This window comes from Oreochromis niloticus, linkage group LG5 (genome assembly GCF_001858045.2).
Source record: "Oreochromis niloticus isolate F11D_XX linkage group LG5, O_niloticus_UMD_NMBU, whole genome shotgun sequence".
NCBI classification, from domain to species: Eukaryota; Metazoa; Chordata; class Actinopteri; order Cichliformes; family Cichlidae; genus Oreochromis; species Oreochromis niloticus.
In genome coordinates this window covers 24,526,892-24,550,245 of record NC_031970.2, presented here as the reverse complement: position 1 = coordinate 24,550,245, position 23,354 = coordinate 24,526,892, and the positions used below count along the sequence as shown (strand labels likewise).

The window sequence follows — 23,354 nt, the reverse complement described above, 5'->3', positions numbered from 1 at the left end:
AAGAGACATTAAGATAAATGAAATGAACTGAAGCAACAACGTAACGACAATGATGTGAGACCGATAAAATCATACAAAAAAATATTACTTCAAGTCACTGTTTCTAAAAGTTGCTCTACAAGCTACTGAATAAAAGGGATTTCTTATTTTTTTCACAGGAAAAGTCCTGTTAAACCTCACTTTCCATTGTTCTGGCCACGTTTGTAAAAGTACCTATAGCTTTACTAAAAAACGGCAGGCTTTTTTCACTGATTAATTCCAGCCATGCACCAGAATGCTCTCCCTTAACTTTACAACAAACCAAGTCTATTTGAACCTCCCCACAGCCACAAACGTGACCCATGTCTCCCGAAAAAGACGGATATTTGACTGTTCAGAGAGAGTGGGCGGAGCGAGGGCGGCGCTAAACACGGTTTGGTCCCTGCGGCTTTCCGTAGATCAGGGCCTGGGTGTAGCTCCCTGTAGCTGCGTAGGAAGCAGGTACAAAACACCACTTCAGCCAGAGAGCCCGGAGGTGTCTCTTATATAAAGAAAAACGTAATATAACGCGTACAACATGCACTCGGTCACGCTGGACAGCAGTGGTTCACCGAAGAAGCGCTCATTTTCTCGGGGAATGAGCGAGGACGAGTCTCTGCGCAGTATTATCAAAGAGGTGAGCGGACAGAAATCACGGCGTCGTTAACGTCACAGCTGTTTTAAATAACCGAATTAGTTTGGTGTCTTTAATTTGTTCAACACTTAAAATAAACAAACGGCTAGGGTAAACGAAGCACTCGTCAGGCCCGTCGCTTCATTTCACTTCCTCAGCGTTAGCGCTGTTAGCTGTTCGTTGTTTTGTTGTTTTGTTGTTGTGGCTCATGATGATGATGATGATGATGGTGATGCTCAGACTCCGCCTGAGATGTGTTTTCGTCTTGTCATCAGACTGACAGCTCGTCCAGACGTGTGACAAGAAGCGACAGCAGAGCGAGCATCCTGAAGAGGAGGAGTGACAGCCAGGTAGGAGCTAGCATAAAAACTGACACTCGCTGCGCTGAACTCATTGTTGTCTCAGTGTTACAGCATTGTATATGTGACGGACACGCAGTGCTACCTAATGCCTCTGGGATGAGACGCTTGCATAGGCCGAGAGTCTAAAGGTTTTGTATCTTGTGACACAGAGTGATGTCGAGTTATGGTCAGTCGTGCCAAAAAGTGGATGGATATATAGATATATACTTTATAGATCCACAAGAAAAATGATTATGCTACAGCAGCAAGATGAAGAATAAAAATAGTACAGCCTACAATATTTAACAAAGTTAAAGTGCCACAGGGGTCTAGTAAAGACCTTATACTATGAGAGAATGGAAAAACTTTCTCTCATAGTATAACAACAACAACAAATTAAAGTAAATATGAAGACAGTTAAAAATAGTAAAAGTAAGACTGGCATTGTGGAAGAGTAATGCAAACTTCATTAGTACATAATATGTATGCTATAAGTGCATGAAGGTACAATAGAAATATGTGTAGAATCACATGTCTGACAGGTGTGATCACCTGTCACAGAACGAGGAGTTATTATACAGCTTTATAGAGAATGACGAGAATGATTTCCTGAGTTGTTTATGGCAGTGAGAAGGAGCTCTGCTGCCTCAGAAGTGTGGAGCAGAGTGGGTGTGATGGGATGTCCATGACAGAGAGCAGTTTGTTCACTGACCTCCGGTCTCTCACTGACTCAAACGCCTCCAAATTCTGGCCAATGATGGGTCCAGGCTTGAGGATTAGTTTGTGGGTCCTGCTGACATCTCTGGCACTGGTGCTGCCCCCCCCAGCAGTCAAGAGGATTTATAAAGAAAATGAAATTATGTCTTTAAACAGCTGTTGCAGTTACAGCTGTAAATATCTGGGTCCTTCTTTGTAGTCAGGAGAGAAATGTTTGAAATGAAAACCGTGTGAGTGCCAGTAATGACGGGGGCAGGAAAACCATGAAATGGTACTTTCCAAATTGCAGAAGATGGTTTGCTTCAGAATTTTTAGTACAGCAATAATTGGCGATATCTCGTGTTTTTATGGCTTCCTTATTTTTACCAGTTCAGTCAAACTTGTACTAAACAAGCTCATCTATCTGAAAGCTCCAAAAGCATGTTGTACAACACGAGTAACCCAGTTTTAAAAGATTATTGTCAAAATAAAAAAGTCACAGGTTAACTAGATATTTTGTAAAAACAGAGATGGTTGTACTTCTACTCGGTAACTGACAGGATGACTGCAAGGCTACGCATTCCCAGGACCCAGAAACTGAAGCAGCTACATTGAGTTGAGTCATGATTTTAAATTTGTTTGTGTATGTTTTTCTTAATGTGATCCTTTTGGTCAGGAGATCACGGTCTAATAACTCCCAACTAGAGGAGAGCTTTTGTCTGCCACTCTGCGTCATCAATTATGTAAAAAGCCTATCAGTTATGGGAAAATGGCCACAACATTAAATGCGGAAACAGAAGTGCTTCTGTCAGAGCTTTCTTCCTGTTAAAGAGGCATTTCCTTTCCTACTGCAGCCAAGAGCTTCCTAAAGGGAAAATTTCTGTCTTCATTATGTAAGTTGTTGACCTGACTTTGTAAAGTGCCCCGAGATGACCGTGTTATGACTTGGCATGGTATAAGTTGAAGGGAAAACATTTACAGTGCTTATTTTCCATTCAGTATTAAGTCATTTACACGTGTTTGACAGCAGCTGTCGGCATTAATTGATTTATAAATATAAGTAACAAACTCCTGTAAGAGACTTGTATGAATAAAGTGGAGAAATAATCAAAGCTACCTTGTGTAAGATGCAGTAAAATTTATTTTGAAGCTTATAATAACTGAATTTGTGTAACTTTAAATTTCAAGATCATCGTTCGTGTTTGAGTTCAAGGGGACCAACAGGAGAGGATCCAGTATCCCTCATTTAAACTGCTTTGTGCTGATTTTAACTCAAAATACTCAAATGTTTTTTATTAAAATTATTTGTATTCCTTTACTTTCAGCAATCTGAGCAGGACCTCTTCATGGGACTACCAGAAATGGTAACGATTTCTCACCATTATCCTCCTTATTGTTGCTATAAATGTAATGATGTTTACTGCTATTGAAGGCTGTGCTCACAGTAATAAATCACAGCAGTGAAGCATATTCCTTTACATAGGGAGGCATTGTCACGCTACCACAGGAGGCCTCCCACAGATGGTTGCCTCTGAGAGCTCAACGAGCACTCCCACTGACTGGCATGCGTTCTCCTGAAGTTGCCTACACTGATCTGTTACCGTGTAACTTTGTGATATAGCTAGAGCTGCAGGCCAGCTATGAAGAGGCGGTGCAAGAGCTGCGTGGGCTGGAGGTCGAGCGAGAGGCTCTGTTGTTCCAGGTGGACGTCCTGCAGGACACGCTGGAGGGTGTAGAGGAGCTGCTGGCTGAAGCCCAGAGAGAAGCTGGACAGGCTAGTTTGGTAAGTCCAGGTCGAGCCAAAACACGAAGTAAAGTCTTAAAGTCTCTTAGAAATCCTTTTTTTGTGTGTGTGTGCGTGTGTAAAGTTCATTGTTTGTGATTACAACAGATTGAGACACTAACGAGCTGCTGCTGTGTCTTTGCATTTGTAGGAGTTGGAGCAAGAGAGGGAGGCCAAAAGGAAACTGGAGAGCATGGTGCACTCTTTGATGCAAGAAGTGGAAAGATTAAAAGAGGTAATGTGAGACCGTTTATGTAAGCTTGCAGAGGCTCTGAATTTGTTTATAAAGATGTAAAGGGAACCTATTACGCAACAGTCTGTGAGGCGTGTGATCGCTCGTGAATATGAATGATGGCGATGCTATTTCTTTGTTTTGTTTTTTCTGGGTGTGTAACCCGGAGACACGGCAGGCGTGGGCATACAAGCTTTTCTGTGTGTTGTGGTTTAGTTTCGTCCTTAAGCTTTTTAGAAACTGAGTCTTGTCTTTCTGGAAAAAAAAGCCCTGAAAATGAAATGAAGAAGTTACTTAAGTACTTCTGTACTTTTCTATCCAAGCCACATTTGTTGAGACTGGCACAATCACTTATTTCAATTACTGTTACTCATTTCCCACTCCTGAAACTTCCACACCTCATCCATTCTTGTGTTGTTCTTATAAAAACAATTTGTGGTGGTTCATAACAGCTTTTGGTTTTCTACTTCTAAAGAGTAATCTCTTCATTTTTCATGGTGAAAATACTCTGAAAACTTGACCTCTAGCCTGGTACCCCACTTAATTATCCTGAGTGTCTAGTGTGAAGGACAATCAGGAGTCTGCACAGGTTATTTTACTTTGAACATGGACTTGATGGTAATGCTCTTCATGTGTCTGACTTCTTGCTTTCTTTATCTTCTCTGTTTAGGCAGTGTTAGCAGAGTGGAGAGTAGGAATAAAAATTCTTAAGAATAGCTTTGAAATATACAATACTGTGCAAAAGTCTTGGACCACTCCTCATTTATTTATATTTTGCTTCCAAGGAGACAGACTTTTTTCATTTGTTTTTTGTTGTTGTTGTTAAGCAGCCTAATACCGATGACTCATTCAAGTTTTTTTATTTTTTTTATTTTAAAAGACACCTAACTCAGTGCTGTGACTACACATAACAGACAACAATGAACCAATTTTAATTCATTTTTAAACATTTGTTCCAATTTATTTAGTTAAAATCTATAGAAAAAGCCAAAGATGACACATTATGGGAGCATAAAACAATATATTTGCACCAAAAAGTTGATTCTCTAAGAGGCAAAAACAAAAAGCAGCCAACATCCCATTTGTTTTTGTCTTATATAGTGTCTTATATATTTCCATGTATGTTTACACATTTCAATAAATGACTGCACCTATTTCCTGTTTTCCTTGCAAAAAGAGATGATTGGTGGCTCAAGATCTTTGCACAGCACTGTAATTATATTTTCTGTGAATGAGCACTGCATATGCTTTTCTTTGTTTACACCTTGCAGGAAAGGAATAACGAACTACCAGGTCCAGGAGGCGAGCCGGCTAAAGCAGCAACGCAGGGACACCAAATAAGAAATGATGCCAACAAAGTCGAGAGCTTCTCCTCTCACAGCAGCAAAGATGGATTGGGAGCTGCAGTGCAAAGAGGACAGAGTGAAGGCACAGAGGAGAAGCAATGGAGAATGGTAAATAAGCCCATGTGTCACCAGCCTTCTCTTGCGCTGGACAGCCTGGTCGCTGAGGATGGGGTCCACCAGAGACCTTATGAAAATGGGGCAGCAGATGGACAAGATCCCCTGCCGGATGAAAACGACTCGGACAGCATAAGTGCCTACAAGGATGCATTCGATGAGACTCCAGAGCAGGACAGGATCTTTCCAGGTGACGGAGAAACTTTGGAGCTGCCTCACGATTCAGAGAACACAAAGAAAAGCCCGACTAATAACGGAGAAGCCCTCAACAGTGAGGTCGAAGGCAAAATCAATGAAAGCTGCATTTTGTCTTAAATTGATGTTTCATCTACTACTGAGTAAGGTCAGAGATAAAATAGTTAATGACTTGATAAAATCCAGCAGCATTTTGATTTGAAGTTTGACATTTCTATTCTTACAAAAATCAGTTGAGATTAGATGTTTCTAGTTAATAGTTTGACATTTTATGAGAAAATGATTAGTAGAGTAACTGTGGAAATAATTGGCAGCTTAATCTGTAATGAAAGTTGAAAAGATTAGTTCGAGCCCTAGTTATGAAACACTGTAGTAGAAGTTACATTTTTAAAAATTGTGCTGAACGATCTCAGGTTTACAAGCTGAAATTTTGCTGACTACTTTATGTTATTTGCCAATCATTTAATTCAAGTCTTAAGTGTTTGGGTTTTGTTTTTGTTTTTTTAATGCACGTGGCAAAACATGGAACATACTCCATGTTGCTTTGACTGTTTACCTTTTTGATTTTAAGAAGGATATTTTATACACAAGCAGCAGTCAAGACAAAAGTCACGATTTATCTGTCTCGGTAAGAATCTCCACAGCAGCTGTTTTAGCTTCAACCAGAAGAAGACATTACAAACACAGAGAGGTTTCTTTTCTGTGAAGTTATTGTTAACTTAAATTTGATCATAAGGATTTTAATTGGTCTGTGTTGTTGGTTTCTCTCATGTTTTTCTTGGACTTGGAAGTCTGGTGATTTCAAATAGGCAGTCCATTTATTCAAAGCCTCAAAGTCTTAACATTTTTTATGTGTTTTTATTAAAAAGAATAGACGCTGTCGATCTTACGTGCTGCACAATAATGTTTAATATTTAGTATTTACTGTCATATTCCCATATATCATTGTGATGTTGTTTATTACTCTCGTTTTCTTCTGCTTGCTTTCTTTTTTTCTTAACAGGTGATCCAGGTGATCGATATATGTATTTTTTGTCTGCTTATTCTGTTGGTTTTTGGTTTTTGCCCTTCTCCCCCGTCCCTCTTCTCAGCTGTTTTTCTTTCCCTCTTTCTTTCTCCCCTTTTCTTTCCACCAGTCAAGTCTGTCCCGTATTCAGCAAGTGAAAATAAAATAAACAATAAAAGGTGAATCAAATGGACCATTACGGCAAGGCTGGGATGGTCCATTTGGTAAAGTAAATCCGTTGGGCATCTTTCTTCGCCTTTAGACAATAATTCTGATGGCAAAAGAACCAAACGGGACAGGTTAAAAAAAAAAAAAAAAAAAAAAAAAAAAAAAAAAAAAAAAGAATAGACAGAAAATGGATTTGGCTACATTTGCACTTTTTAAAGTTCTTATATTGTGACATTTATTTGTCAGATAACATTAAAGCCAACATTCCCTTTTTTAACCAAATGTGTCAGCCAGACCTGACGAGCTGACCACTGCAGGCTGGATTTTTTTTGTCTGTCTGCAAGGACATACTGCATGTTTGCACATTTGCAGTGGAACTTGCTGAACGTTGCCTCTTCAGATCTCTTTCATTGCTGTAAAACACTTTGTATGTAAAATTTTTAATGCCTTGTCTTTTCTGTTTTTTTTAATTGTGGCAGAATCAAAAGTAGACTCCTCACTTTCATCTATGATCCGTAGCCTGCACGAGCACCTATGAATGTATACTGATTTCCAAAATGCATTCAAGTTTGTGTCATTTATGAGTGTTTGTGTGCAAAACTATCAAATACATGTAAAGAATAATACTTTGATGTCTTATTCGCTGTTACAAATACTTTTTAAAAGGGATTTTCAGTGTCAGTTTACTTTGCAGACCACGTATCATTCTTTTATTCCCCAGTTTACAAAGTCGATTTAACAAAGTTGACAAATAATTGAAGTTTTGAACATATCAGGCTGGACTTTAATGATTTTAAAAAAGCATATATTCATAAATAGATCTCTTGTGGAAGACAGAAGCAGAACAATATATCTGCACGGGTTATGTTGAAGTTGCTGCATTTAGCTGTGTATCATTTTCGGTTTTAATACATGTTGTTGACTTTGTACTCTTTTGCTAGTTCTTTATAACCTGTAGCATCGACTGTCAAATGCACTTAAAACCTGTTTTCCCTCCAGAAAAGTTTAGGAGGTTACTGTTATTTTAGTGCCGTGTGGTGATACTGTGGTCAGTTCTTGAGCAGTCAGGTGATGGCAAATGAATTATAACACCAACACCCACAGGTGCTGGACAGTTCATTTTCAAGTTTTAGTGGTGATACAAAAAAAAAAAAAAAAAAAAAAAAAAGGAAGGAAATGACCTTTGACATGTTGCTGTGCGGCCAAATTGTTTTTTTTCCTTTAATTTCACACAAAAGTACTGAAAATACATCCTTACTTTTATGTATGATGCCTTTTTTTCTGTTTGTAATATTTTCAGCTCTGTCATTGGCTTTGAAATAGATGTTCAGATTTAAATGTTAATGCCATACATTTATATCATATTAAAATGAGTGAGTAATGCTTTGTGCCATTTCTGTTTACTCGCGTTTAAAATATGGAGAAAGTGATTAAAAACAAATAATGACTTAATAAGCAGCTTGACATTCAAGCCTAATTATCAAGGAACGTGCTGACGCCTTCTTTCAAATCTCTTATGATCAGTTAAACACCTCATTTCAGGAGACTCATAACCGATCATATAACTGATTATATATTTAGTACACTAAAGGTAAAGGTCACCTTCCCTTTTTCAGACTGTGAGTCACATAAAATAACACAGTTTACAAATGAAAGCTATAAGCAGCAATGGATAGATTTTTTTCTTCACTTATTTTGAGCACATCGTGTTCCATCATTATTTGCACAAGAGATGGAAAAATCAGGTCATATTTACTTTCACATTATGAGTAACTTCAAAGTAAGTGATACAAAAGTTTGTTGCTGTTCCGGGTTCAACAAGGTAAATCACTTTAATTACTTTCTTCTTTATAAATAGTTTTCAGTTTAATTCTAAACACCGTATTGGCCATTATGGGGGTAAAAGAAAATGCACCATCATCCAAGTCTTAAGATTTTACATGTTGGGACACAATAAAAAAATCAATCTAGAACATCAATCAAACTTCAATGAACTGAAGCAATGCTGTAAGGAAGATTGGGCCAAAATTCCTTCACAAGAAGGAAAGTTGTACAGAAGTTATACAGAAAATGATTATCATTGCTGCTGAAAGTGTTTCTACAAGCTATTGAAACATGAACTTTTTCACATTCTTAGGTTTTATTGGATGAATAAATGACAGTGCAATGTTGTTTATCTGAGGTTTTATTTAAATAATTTCTTTGAACCTTGTAAAAATCACATTATTTTTCTTAATGATATCCTGATAAATATTGTTATATAAGACGTGTGAGCTAACTGTTGCCTCCTACGGGGTTCGAGGGGAACAGCCATTGTGGTTCATAGTTCAGTTCCTAAATAGTGCTAACTCCACGAAGGCAGCACAGATTACAAAAATAAAGTTTTGAAAAAAAAGTGATTTGACTAAAATGTACGAATGGACTCATGATTGTAAATTTCATTACAGAAAGATCTGAAACCTATCCGCAAGTAAGTGAAAAAACATGAAAAGCAAGAAAGCTCATACAAAGAGAGCCCAACATCTGGCTTCTATCAGTAACTACTTATTTCAAATACTGAAAAAAAATCTCAAAACATTCCTTTTTCTTTCTTCATTTTCAGCTGTTTCCACTGCGGCAAGCTCACAAACTCATCTTTGGTCATCCCAAAGACGGTGGTGAAGTCAGAGTCAGAGAGGTATTTCTGCAAATGAGGTAACAAAGTTTAGTGAGGGATGGCACGTGTGTTATTTTATGAGCTGCAGAGTTTTACTGGTGATGGTTGTAATCATCACTGTAACAAATTAGAACTGCATGACATCCCGAATTAATGAGTAAGCAGATACACGTACAAATCTGGAACTTAAATATGGAATTTATGGGAAATGGGAACGTTTCTTTGGCTTCTCTTACACAAATCTTTCTGGGTACAGTATGCTGCTTATCAGACTCTTTAAATGGAGCAATATCTCTTAAATGAAAACATTCTCCAGCTATTTTTTTGTATAAAATATTTATTTTGCCTAGGAGGTTCCTGGTTCTGTGTGGGTTCTCTCCATGTTTTCCAGCTTCCTTCTACAGCATGTTAAGTTAACTGATTACTCTAAATTAGCTGGAGGTATGAATGGTTGCTAGCTATGCAACAAACAGGGGACCTGTCCAGGGTGTACATGGCCCTATGTTAGCTGGGAAAGACTCCAGCCCCCCTAAACAGGATAAGTGCTTAAACAAAACAGTTGGAAGGATAATTTCTACTCTCTAAGCATCTGCTCTGCCTAAACTTTTTTTTGTTTTGTTTTATCAGGCAAAAGACAAATGTAATTGTTTCAAGGAAGAAATGCCTTAAGACTTAATGCACCTGCTCTCCTCCCCTGCGCATACATACCTCTTTCTGTTTCGGGTCAACACCTTCTGGCAGCTCGCTGGCAAGCTTGTTTCTCAAAGCATCAGGTGGGAAAGACTGAAAACTTTTCACACTGTTTCCACCGTTCTGCTCCTAGAAAATCACATTAAAAGAACATTTTAGCTTATATTGTATTATTAATCTATTAACTGCTTGCAGTTTGAATATACAAATCACAGTACTTTATTAATGCAGGTTCTGGCCCTTATTCTTTACTCCTGTCTCTGAATTATATTAATCACACGTATATTTAAGCCAAAGCCAATAATCCCCATGTCGAAAGGTTCTTCGTGGTTTAGTGTCCTGGTTTCCCACGTACTTAGAGCATAGTGATGAATTGATTGTCTATTTCTATAGAACCAAATCACAACAACAGTTGCCTGAAGGTGCTTTATATTGTGATGGCTTTCATGGTTTTGACTGTGTTTTCTTTGTGTTTGGTTTCAGTTGGATTTCTGTTTGTTTTGTAAACACTCCCTAGCTTTGAATACCTGATCAGTTTATTTCCTCGTTCAGATGTTTAGATTATTTCTACCTTCATTATGAACGTTTGTTTAGCCTTTAGGATTCATATTCTTTATTTTGTATTTTGGTTTCTGTTCATGTTTAGAGCATTTATACTTATTTACTTGTTTTAGTTTGTCCCTGCCTCCTCAGTGACCTTTTGCATATTGTTGTCAAGTCTTCTCCAGAATAGCTCTTGTTTTGTTTTGTGAGTCATTTCGCTCTTGTGCTTTGTCCTTATTTTTATTACGTCTCACTGTCCTTGATTAGTTTCACCTGTGTCCTGTTGCTCTTATCTTTCCACTCTCACTGATCTCTGGTGCCCATTTAAAGCTCCAGTTTGCTTGTTCTCTTTATTGTGTTGTCCACTTAGCTGTGTCTGTTGCAGTACACGCCCAGTGCTCCCAGTTACTTACCTGGCTTTGCTCTTTGTGTTTGTTTGGATTCTTGGATTTTGATTCATCAGCAATAAATATTTTGAACTTTTGCCTTCTGTTTCCTACACTTGAGGGTCTAATATAGCTACGCTCCACACTGCAGATTATGATATGACTTTTAAATCTTTTAAATCTAATAATTCATAAGCTAAAACTTCATGCTAACATAGAACTTTGTTGCAAGTTTTAACCTAAACAGAGCTTGAGAAATGAAAAAAACTTTACATACTGCAACAGTAACATTAACAGGTGACGCTGTATCTCCAAACTCCTTCTTCAGCTCCTCATAGCTCTTTCCTGACTGAAAGAGAAATATTTGTAAGATTATTTTAATCATAAATGGAAATCCACATTTCAGCCCAAAAGCATAACACTCACACTCCATTTGGTGGGATCCCAGGCTGTAAACCACCCAGTGAAGGTGGGTGGCTCGAAGCCTTGCTTGATCAAGACAATGGGGGTGTGTGGATCTCTTTCACCCGGGTGGGTCTGCAGATACTCTTGGCTTGTTGTCAGTGCCTCTTTGCGCTCCTCCTCATTTGCGTCTTTACCGACCCAGATAAACACCTGAGAGAAAGAAGGAGAAAAAGCAGGATGTGATTAAAGTGATGGAGTAGCCTACGGTATTTATTTATTTATTATGTTCATATTAATAACCTGACAAAAATCCTACCTGGTCCCATGTGTCCAGTAGCATGACATCATCCTCGCTGAGGTCATCCTGTATGAAGTGAGTCACCTCAGTCACAATGAAACGCCCTGTCTTATTGGAGCATTCAAACAGGCGTGGCTCATGGTCCAAAACTACCTGCTGCAATCTGCGGATGGCACATAACCAAGTGAAAGCAAACATATAGAAAAGTCACACTTGAAGCTGTTGGTTCACCTTTTCATACTATCCTCACCTCTTGTCACTTGCATAGGGAGCTTTCCCCCCAAGCAGTTCCCAGAATTCAATGGGCTCCTGACCCTCTGCAATAATCTCTTCAGAGCCTCGTGGTGAGTTCTGGCTGATTGCTGAGCTGACCTCTTTCGCCATGGCTCTCTCATCTCCACTTGATCCCTGGTTTACAAAAAGATGCCACCCCCCAACCCTAGAGCTCATCAATAGGCCTATATTTTGCTGAAAATGTTCATTTTATTTAATTTTCTGGTTTTAGAAAATGAGGGAAATCTTGTGACATGTTTGTGATTCTTGTGAAGGAAAGTATGAATGCTGAGTCAGCAGCTGGTAGAGATGAACTGTTTGACTCAGCAAAACCACAGCACGGGCGGATGCTCACCGACAGACAGACTGAAAAGCAAACAAGTCCTAGTACTTTGATATATATACTATATGCTCGAAAAATACATCCAACCAGTTATATTCATTCATGTTTCCTTAACAGCCTCCACTCTTCTAATGATGCCCTCTTTCCTTTGGTATTTGATTCTCTTCAGCCACAAGAGTATTAGCTATGATAAGCCCTGATGATAGATGTTGAGGTCTGACTTTCGGCCCCACCCAAAAAGTGCAGGGGCCTGTCTGGGCCTGCTGAGTTAATCAGCTCCAAACTGTGAGAAACAATTTCTTTACAGTCCTTACAGCACACTTCTATTAAAATCTTAATAAAAACCAAAAATTACTATCTGTACATTACTTTATTCTTTTTTTGGAGGAAGGACATCCACCATGTGGAGCTACCCGCTGTTGCAACCCCTTCAGACTTAGGGTACCTAAACCTTAAATACTGTATGTTCAGGTGCCTTTAAAAATCAGTTTGATAAGAATATTTTACTCATTACCCCTTAAAGCTTCATCGTAAAGCCACATTGTTGAATTACTGCAAGAACCCGTCATCTGTTCCTATTTTCTATGTAAAGGTGTTAGACAGAAGGGGATTTTTATTAGTTTCTTTTCGGCAAAGGGACCTCACCTATGCACCCAAAACTCAGACTTTCAAAATGACTATTCTCTTAATTTAGAAAAATGATTTTTATAAAAAAAAATTTTACCGTGTGAAATCTGACTCACCCCACACTGTGAAGAAAGAAATCTCCCCAAATACCTAGGCATTTCTCTCCAGATACCTTTCATCACGAATTATATTACAGTAAAGAAATAAGGGACAAAAATGCTCTAAAAGGCCTGTCAGTTTCTCTGTCTGAAATTAAAGTTGTATCTTTTACCTTTCCGCACCAGAGATACATTCCTGTTTGGCTCTTGAGCAAAAACACATCACTGGAGTTTAGAGAGGTGGCCAGCGCTGGGACCTCGATGGTTTTTGTGTTAAACTGGTCAGTTCCGTGAACCTGGAACAATCTGACTGGAGGCTCAGGTTCTGAAGATCCTTTTCTAGATGTGCCGCCCTACAGGGAAGAACAAAAATGTCCTGTACAGAGTAGCACTTTGTAATAGGGCACCCAACAAACGGTGTGATTCCCATAGAATTTAATGGCATTTCAGTGTATGTTATCTATAATCACAATGTAGTTCAACAATAGTGGATTAAAGTTTAACTTTTTACAGATAAAAAAAGGAAAGGAGACATACATTATACTGTTAGTAATTTTAAGTTTTACTTAAGTAATTCTCCATAACTATATGTAATACATAACTAATTTAAAGTATTGAGCAAGCAATGCTAATGAAGGCATACTATCAGGTAATTTACTAGAAGAACAACCAAAATTAAAGGTTTCTCCATCTTCCACTGTAAATGTGTTGTACTTTTCAGGGGTTTTTTTTTTTGTAGAAATGACAAAAAGAAAGCAAATAAATTACTAAACTGTTCAAATGAAAAAGCATAAATATATGTATTTATATATCATATTTAACAATTTATTGTTGATTCTGTTGTGTCCAAGTCTGGGCTTGCTTGTAATTTTGCAGTAATTTTAATTGGAAATAAAAAAATTGAATTAAGATTTGGCTCCATCAGTATAAAAGATCACGTGGGCCTATGCTTGTTTTTTCTTATAAGTAGAAAAGGGAGAACAATTATTAGCACATTTTTATATGCAACGTAAAGGCGTGTCCGTTCATATTTTATATGTAATATACAAGGACAGTTGAATAGTGAAACATCCATGATGCACACCAGTGTAAATGTACAATAAAAAAATAAAACGTTGTAAAAAATGAATTATTCTCTTCTTATTCTAGAGTATCTAACAGTGAGGATTTATAGGTAAATATAATTTCATTGTAATGTATTGAAATTCCACTGATCACGTATCATAAAGCGTTACCCTGTACTGTTACACAACCAGAAGCGGGGTGTGTATGTTTCAAATGAAATGAGGGTAAGCTGAGAGAAGAGTCTTACTTCAAAGATAACCAGTTTTCCTTTGAAAATTGCCATGAAGTGTCTCGGCTCCCTGCCCATAGTTACTCTCACTTGAACGGGCTCTCCATTGTACTTTTGATCTAAGCTCACAGCCTGGAAAGCCGAGGCAGCCAGCTCGTCCTGTGTCGCATGACGCCCCTGAAATTTCAAGTGACAGAGTAGTGTAATCTCATACGGCACAGTGACATATACAAAGAGGTTTCAGTGTGTGATTGTGAATTTCTTTAACTGTGACCTCACCTGCCACATATAGAGCAGGTAGCACTTCTTGTTGTTAACCAAGTAAGTGTAGAGGATCAGGTAGCAGTCTCCTCCATAGAAGTATCCATACCACTGGGGGTCCACAGGGGCTAGCTCCAGATTTTCAATTCTCCACACCTGGGCAGGTCAAAAGTAAATTAACATGGAATATCTGCACTTTCTCTGTGAAATCACCAACATGAAAGTTTAACTTGAAGAGCTGAAAGCTTCAAACAGACCAGAGAGCAGCATTACCAGTACTTTATTTTCTCCTGATATGAAGTTTTAAAATCTGTAAGTATGTTAGTGACCCCGTGAGGCTACACCGGTAATTACACCATAAGGAGGGGAAAATAGGTGGTTGAAGGACAGAAAGCAGTCTTTCCTGTTCTTTAATTCTGATTAAAAAAAATAAATGAATAAACAAATAATAACTGAACTCTGTGTGGTTTGAAGAGGTCCACAGGTTTGAGACTGATTACAGCGTAATCAAGTCATCATTTTTGGTTTTACAAAGTCTGCTGTCACACAGAATGAGGACTTTTTTTTAGATACTTAGCATGAAATCTTTACAATCTCCAAACAAATATATTTTGTTTATTTATTTTTGGTGATATATCTGTGAAAACATGTTCAAATGACACCATGAGATTATTATTTCGACTTCTAGCTAGGTTTTTAATGACTGATTGTTACATTTGATGGACTGTTTAAGACGTGGGAGGAGTCTTTGATGCAGAGGACTGTTTGATACAACCGCATTACTGATAAAAATGTTGAATTTAGAGTTAATTTATTCCAATACCTCTACTTGACCTGTGCCATTGTCCACCATCCTCTCTTGTGCAGCAACCTCTGGCTGGGCGTGCATCAATGAAGCATCAAATTTCTCCTGTGTGACATGAGCTAAAGAAAATATGATGATAAAACAATATTATAAAGATACTGTGATCAGAAGAAACTTGTATGTAGGTTAGTTTTCTTTTATATGTGTTTGTGTTTCTTTCCCCTCCTCTGAATTTACAGTTGCACGTACCAATCCTTCCTTTTGTGTTCACTTTTCCCAGACCTTGAGTCTGGTCTTTCACAGTCCACCTTTGGAACAGCTGCTTGAAGAGAGCTGACTCTGCCCCATCATTCACTGTCTCCACATTTGTAGTGATCGGGTAGTTTTTCGCTTTAATGAAGTCCTACGACAGCAATTCAGTTACAACAGAGGAAATAAATATGACACGACACCTTTCATCAGTTAGGTAAAAGCTCTTAACAGTTCCTCTCACCAAAGCTCTGGTCATAGCAGCCTGTCTTTCTTCTTTGTTTGCTTTCTTCCCCTTCCACACAAAGATCTTTACCCCTCCCTGGTCCAGGATGTAGCAGTCCTAAAATAATAAGATTATTTGTAGTAATTTTACAAAACGAAGTCATTATATTTTAGTAAATATGGAGTTTTAGCTCTTGCTCATTATTGTGGTTGAATATTAATGTGTATATTTGCTTTTTGTTTACAGCTCACATCATGGGTAAGAAGATCTTGAACTAGTGGTCTCGTAGCAACTTCTGTGACCCTCATCTGGCCGTCTGCATCTGAGACCCTGAAATGAAAGTCATTAACAAATAAAATAGTGCAAAATTGAATCTTAACATAGATATGGTATGGTATCAGTTGTCGGTGAGCTTCTCACTGGTAAAGTGTGAGTTGTCCCTTCTGTTCCTGGTCAACTGCTTCATCAGGAGGTCCGTCCTTCAGCGCTACGGTTCTTTCTCCAAGTGTCTCTGTCATGAGCTCCATGGCCTGAGGAGAGCTGCTCTCAGCATCACCCTCCACCACTCTGATCTCTGCACGACCTCCTCTCTCTCTGTCTCGGATGTCTTGGGCCAACAACATGCCCTGAGAAACAGCAAAGTAACAGTTTACTTGCACATACTGGACACTCGGTACCGTAATCTGCAGTGATACCTTATTTTCAAAAGTATTTTCAAAGTACAAGCTGTTGCAATGTCCAAGAGTTAGGAAGAGTTGGGAAGCTGGACTATGATTTGGTCAACTCCTCAGATAAACCTTGTTTTAAACATCCTATTAAACATGTAAAAAGAACTGTGAGTTAGCTTTGTGAGCACTGGAGAAACAGATATCTTGGCAGAAATAAATTAATGCTCCTTTCCCTGTTAAACTGTTTGCGCTTGCTTCTTAGATTAGAATCCCCCTTTTTCTTTATTCCTTGGTGTGTGATGGCCTTAAAATAAGTCATATTCGAATTAACCTTATGTACCTGTACTTCAGTTCCAGCCTTGTACTCTGTCTTTTTTTTAACTGTGTTTTTACTGCGCACCTGTATTTCTCCACTTTTAAATCAGTGTTATTTGCTTTTCAGTTCAGACTTTCTGCGAGCATTTGTTAGAAACCTCTTTTATCATGCCACGTTTGTATATCTTAACATGTGAGCTCACTATTTAATAAATATGACTGAATCACCTACAGAGTAAAATTACAACATGCAAATATTCACTAGATAAAGGCTCTTTATGATTTAAAAGTTTAAGTCACTTTGGCAATGATAATATCTGTACTGTAGTTTTTTCCTGCAGAGCATTTAACCCTCTGCAGGAAGAAGGAAATGAGCTTTAACTGTGCACACCCACAACTCTTCATGGCAGATTTTATAATAAAACCTAACTGGCAAAATAAGTAAAAGTATTAAATATTACATACATTGAGAAAAGCACAGAGTATAGAGATTTTAATATGAGTAATTTAGATTAACTGGACCTGTAACTACACCATACTGGTACAGTTAAGGCAAGGGTAAAGGTTACTCATCACAAGCCCTTTTTGCACATGCTTTTCTTATTTCTTCTCAAATATATATTCCAGTATGAGTCTCCCATCCAACAGCACTGTTACACTTAGAAAATAAAATCTTACTTTGAGCCTTTCTTGTCTGTTACTCTTTGGTCCGTTCCACTGAATGATGGTCTTGCCCAAGTCCAGCAAAAACACATCTGAAAGGTTAAAACTCTTCCAGCTCATCTCCACCTGAAAGAATAAAGCATAAAGCAATCTTTCTGTATGATATAATCTGTCCAGTAATGTTATATAACCGCTTTGAAGTATGGCTCACCTCCTTGGCAATCACCCTTTTGTTTCCTTTTACATGGAGCAGTCTCTTCACATCATATGTGTTGGTTTCAGTGTGTCTCATGCCTGATGCAACTCCACCTTTCTTGTAGCTAAAAAAATTGGCATGATAATTGTTGTGGTTTCTTCTACTTTATATTAATAACTACTGTGCTGGCATTCACTCACATTATTCCTTGTTTGAAGTAGCCCTTGAAAGTGTCAGATTCGTGGTCCTGGACCTCTCGGTACTGAACTGGGGAAGAGCCCAAAAATTCATCGAGCTGTACGGTGTAAATAGCAGCAGAACCCTGCTCATCCTGAGTGGACTGTGAGCCGATCCAGTAGTGGATATTGTAAGACAGAGAGTTGCCCACCTTCTGGGTCTGGAGAAGTGCACAATTGTGTCAAGACTGTAGTGTGTAGCAGGAATCAGAGTATTTAGTTACCACTGACTACTCAAAGAACAAAGAACAAAACCAAATGGAAAAGTGTACAAAACCAACAGCAGAATTAACTCAATAATATGCAGTCATTGAATCTAAAAGTGTAACAGTGCATCAGTGGCCATCACAGACTTACAAACAGAAGCACGTAGCAGTCGCCTTCAAAAAAGCTTCCGTAAGATTTCTCAGGAACTTGAACCAGCTCCATTTTCTGTTGCACAACAACAAAAAGATAGTGTCTTTATTTTCATAATCACCAAACACATCTATACATCAGATTTAACAACTACTTCAATCATCACTGCTCATCACCTGCCAGGACAAACAGCTGAATTAGATTTTTTTTTTTTTTTTTTTTTAAATATTATAACTGTCAATATTGCAGCAATTGAAATTACCTCAATTCTCCAGATTATAATCCCAGGACTGCGGGTTACTGCTCGAAATGTTTGGTCCATGTTGCCTGGATGCGCTCAGTTTCAGTGGCACTTTGGAAGCTTAGTTTTCCTTTCCTGGAAGAGTAAACTGATATTTTAGTGCACTGAAGATAATTTCCTTCTTTACAAACTTATTTACAAACCACAAACCAGTTCAAAATCATGTAAAATACAGTACTGCCATTTAAATCTCATAATGCAAGAGTTATCCAGCCTTACATACCCAGTATCCTTGTCTGTAGAGGTTCCTCTAAGCTTATATGATCTCCCAACAGCTGATTTTCCGACTGATAGCCAGAGACCCTCAGTTCTCATCCTGATAGTACTCCGAAAAGATTTGCATGAGTTTGCATGTTTCAGGAGCTTACAGAGCATTCTGCCCAATCATTGAGGAAGAGGCAAAATCCTGTAGGCAAATGTGCTGAGAAAAAATGAAAAAAAGGATTGGCTCATATTCAAATAGACACACAGTAACACTGACCATCACCTCTATTAGTTTCCCGGCCTACTCGGCCCGAGACTACCATATTCGCACCATATATGGATGCCTGTGAGTACATAAACTGTGTGTTAGTAAAACACGTGATAATGAGTTCACAGGAGGATGGAAAAGTATGATATTCTGTAACTGTGCAGCGGACAGAATAATATTGTAGTACTACAAATTGTGTTGTAGTATCTGATAATGATATGTTACTGCTAATTAGTGATACTGGTAATAATAATAATTAGCATTCTATGTCATATCATTATATAATAATGTATAGTTTCTATCTTGTACAAAAATACTGTAGAATAACATTACAAATGAAAAATAAATATAAACAGTGCAGCTGATAAAAACAAGTTTTAACTTTTAAAAGCAGATTTATGACATTTTTATTCACAGTAATGAGTTCATTAACACTGGGATGACGTCAGTGGGGAAACTTGGATCACACGGAAAGAAAGAAAGAAGAAGTTTGACAAAACCTCAGACTGTAAAAGACTTGCTGTAGTTGCTCATAACCTATTAGCAGTAATAGCTACAATAGGAATTGGCTCAATGATATACCTTAAATACTCACTAATAAATATGATTATTGTAACTTTATTTTCTGTGCTTTGTTTCAGGAGGTGATGACTGCTGTTTAGTACTGGTGACCCATCCTCCTGAGTGAGTCGGGACCTGCCTACATCAGGACTTTTTCTTTTAACTAAACTGTCCTCTGAGAGTCTGACGGTGTTCAGAGAATTAAATATTTAAATATTTAAGAGACTGGATGCCGCCATCCGAAATCCATCCTTCCTCGGCGCTAATGTTGTACACGTTATTCAGCAGCACCACATTTAGTCTGCTTGCTCTACATTGTTTCCAAAAGACAGAATATAATAAATGTCATGTGTTGAAATCATGCCTTGGGCATTAAATTTGAATGTGAGCGTGTGATTGCCAGTATAGACACACCTACCATCACTGGCTCATGTAAAGTGGTTTTCATTTGTGGGATACCAGCAGCTGAACAGTACTGCAGAAGCAGGAGTGGCTAATTATAAGCCACTTTTTTCACTTTAGTGTCCCTCATGTCATTAATGGTAGAAGATACCCACCAAATTTGGCTCTGATCATATAACAGGGACAGAAAGAGGATCGAATTCATGTGAAATGACAGGATAAGAATAAAAAGTAGTGAAAAAATGAATGTTTCTTGCTTGAATTTAAGTGATGAGCATTCATGAGCCCGCCCACTTTTCCTCATTTAACAGGAGGGAAGGACTACAGGGAAACATTTTCATATCAGCACAAGCACAGGTACACATGCCGCTTTTTCACAAACTCACAACACCACGTCATTTAATGACACCCCTAACCTTTTTCATAGACATATCTCCACTGATTGTTCTAACTTGAATGTCCTGTTCTGTTTTGTCGATCATAAAAAAGACTCAAATAAATCAACCCGAACACAAACAAACCTCAACCAGTAACGGTGCAAAGTGGAGCAAAGCAAAGTCATAAATAGGCCTTGAGCACTGTAAACACAACAGACCTTTAGTTGTAGTCACGCTGAGCGGCAGCTGAAGCATTAGTGGTGTGACCTGAATCATATACATAACCCTGCATGTAGATGTGAAAGCCTCGGAGTCCAACCCTGCACAACAGAGTGGTAACAGCAGGAGCAAATTGCTTACAAAATGAAGTAGTTTGGTGAGCATGCTACCAGCAGATTTTACCTGTTCAGATACAGGAAAGGAAAAATCCTTGGATTTAAAGAGGTCACAGAGGAAGCACAAGTTTCCACACAGCCTGCTCAGTTCTTAGTACAACCACATACATCGCTTTTGCAGGGTAACATGATTTGTTAAAAGTAAAGTTTGATGTGCAGAATTTAAATACATTTAAATTAAAGCCATACATGTAGAGTATATATTCTATTTATCTTGTGTGCATGAAAACCCTGAAAGCTTAACCATTACAGTGGAGAGATCCAGTGACATTTTGCTGCTATGGTTTTTTGTCCACTTGCCCACTCAGAAAGGGAGTCACAATCCAAATGATCCAAATGAGATCCTGATGGGATCAATGATAGGCCTTCAAGGCCGATAGGGGCGATCATGGCTCAAGAGTTGGGAGTTCGCCTTGTAATCGGAAGGTTGCAGGTTCGAGCCCCGGCTCGGACAGTCTCGGTCGTTGTGTCCTTGGGCAAGACACTTCACCCGTTGCCTACTGGTGGTGGTCAGAGGGCCCGGTGGCGCCAGTGTCCGGCAGCCTCGCCTCTGTCAGTGCGCCCCAGGGTGGCTGTGGCTACAACGTAGCTTGCCATCACCAGTGTGTGAATGTGTGGATGACTGGATGTGTAAAGCGCTTTGGGGTCCTTAGGGACTAGAAAAGCGCTATATAAATACAGGCCTTTTTTTTTTTTTTTACTATCATCAGTAGAGACATTATCAGCGGGCTGGGTGCGAGCCATACTGCATACTGCAGTAGGTCTGTAAATATGAACATGCAAATCGATCCCATTGTGGTCCATAAAGTATGAAAATGCTACTGTTTTGATTAGCAAAATCTATTTACAATTGCATATATACTGGGTGTACTGGATCTACTGGTTTCATTAATTGCCACATGGCACACAATCGTGTCATTATACCCATTATATCCATGAGCCATCAGTGTAAAAAGGGATAAAATATGTTGAATCTCACAACTTTTCACACATGGCTTTATGTAACCTACAAAATCAAACAAACAAGCAAAGAATACCCCCCCCCCCCCCCCCCCCCCCCCGCCTCCACCACCACCAAAAATTCATGAATGATACACCTGTGAAACTGGAAGAATATATTATAACATTCATAATTATGGGTGCTCACAGGTTGAACAGGCGACGATATACCACAAGGTTAAATGCAGCGACCCAGTGTTTGACTCTGCCCCCTCTTCACTGCACTATAGTTGTATTTTTTTTAAATGACACAGGTAAAACAACATACATAGATATATAGTTTTAGAGCAAGCTGGAAAAACAAAATAAATACACATTTTAGAAATATGTTTGTATGCCATATCATTAGAGAGGAGAGCAGACACAGTTCTAATATTATCTGCTTCTCTTTCCCTGTAATTGACTGCTCTAACTATTGTTTCTGTTATCCAGACGACATCTTATTGCTGTAAGAGCTAATACAGCTGGAAAACACTGCAGACACACTTGTAATATGACTACATTCAATTCACATTTTAACTCAACAATCTGAGTTAAGAGAAGGGAAGCAGATATACGGACCGATCAGACCATTTTAAACAGTGGGGAAAAAGTCGAGCTTTTCTTTGGACTTTGTATTGAATCAGGCTCCACCCTCAGCCACCGCTTCCATATAAACCAGGAAGGAGTACTGCAGTATCAGACATAGGTGATTCAGACACATTAAATACATAAATAAATAAATACATAAATACATGAACACCAAAGAAAAAGAAAAGGAAACAAAAATATTAAAGTTTGATAATAAGCTAATGAAGCTGTAGTTTGAATGTGTGTGTCGCACTTAGTGAAGCTGGAACTTTTGCTTGTGTAGCTGAAATATCTTAGTTCCTAATCACAGCATCTGTCCTCTCAAGACAGATGGTATAACCGTGGTACTTGCAGCAATGTGCAATACATGTCTCCCTGTGCCTGTGTGGGTACTCTGGGTACTCTTTTAGTGCTTTGAGTGATCAGTAAGGCCAGGAAAGTGCTATATAATCAGCAGTCAGTTCCAATCGAATAAGCTGTACATAAGCCCTGTACAACTATGCTTACTTATTGATCTATAACAGAGATAGTTCACACTATAGTTATTTATTAGAATGCAATTTTGTGGACATCCATCCATCTGAAGACAGAGCTGAAGCCTATCCCATTCGTCACAGAGCGAGTGCAGGGCACACTGTCAGTCCATCACAGTGTTCAGTTGACAATGGGATCATATTGCTTTACAACCAGTGTGCACAGGAGGGTAGATTAAATCAACAAAATGCACTTTTAGCGTCATTTGGGCATGCAAGCATTTTTAAAGACATGCAATAAAAAATCTTATTTGTATTACAGCTACGTCCTATAGGGGTCGCTATAGCAGATACTCTGCCTCCATCTAACTTCAACCCTCCTCCTTCGCTACATCCGTGAACCTCCTCTGTGGTCTTCCTCTTTTTCTCCAGTCTGGCAGCTACATATTCAACCTCCTTTGTCCAGTATCCCACCTCTACACATGCTCAAACCATCTCTAACATTCTAACACTCTAACTTTGTCTCCAAACTGCTCAACCTGAGCTGTCCCTCTGATCCTGGTCTAATCCTGGTCACTCCCAATAAAAATCTCATTAACAAAAGAGTCTAAGTACAAAAAAACATTATTTTTTCAGAGTGAATGCTGCAGAGACTTTGTGACAGAGATCAAAAACAACCGCT

The 23,354-nt window shown here is 38.6% G+C and overlaps 2 protein-coding genes across 2 annotated transcripts; one reads left to right on the top strand and one right to left on the bottom strand.

Moving 5' to 3' along the window:
• The first annotated feature begins 415 nt into the window (after positions 1–415).
• si:ch1073-456m8.1 (leucine-rich repeat flightless-interacting protein 1) lies at positions 416–6,235 on the top strand. The gene is made up of 6 exons (XM_005469424.4): positions 416–655; positions 928–1,002; positions 3,015–3,053; positions 3,311–3,472; positions 3,624–3,707; positions 4,976–6,235. Exons 1-6 carry the CDS (start codon positions 557–559, stop codon positions 5,477–5,479), a joined length of 963 nt encoding a protein of 320 aa, XP_005469481.1. The 5' UTR covers positions 416–556; the 3' UTR covers positions 5,480–6,235.
• A 467-nt stretch (positions 6,236–6,702) lies between these two features.
• On the bottom strand, positions 6,703–18,737 carry avil (advillin). Its single transcript, XM_003441345.5, has 20 exons — positions 18,647–18,737; positions 18,385–18,498; positions 18,123–18,197; positions 17,730–17,926; positions 17,545–17,653; positions 17,349–17,459; positions 16,108–16,313; positions 15,939–16,017; positions 15,706–15,804; positions 15,462–15,615; positions 15,231–15,331; positions 14,426–14,563; positions 14,165–14,323; positions 13,026–13,205; positions 11,762–11,919; positions 11,530–11,674; positions 11,235–11,423; positions 11,086–11,157; positions 9,898–10,008; positions 6,703–9,216 (listed from the first exon to the last, which is right to left on the bottom strand). Exons 2-20 carry the CDS (start codon positions 18,442–18,444, stop codon positions 9,103–9,105), a joined length of 2,457 nt encoding a protein of 818 aa, XP_003441393.1. The 5' UTR covers positions 18,445–18,498; positions 18,647–18,737; the 3' UTR covers positions 6,703–9,102.
• Between the last annotated feature and the right edge of the window lie 4,617 nt (positions 18,738–23,354).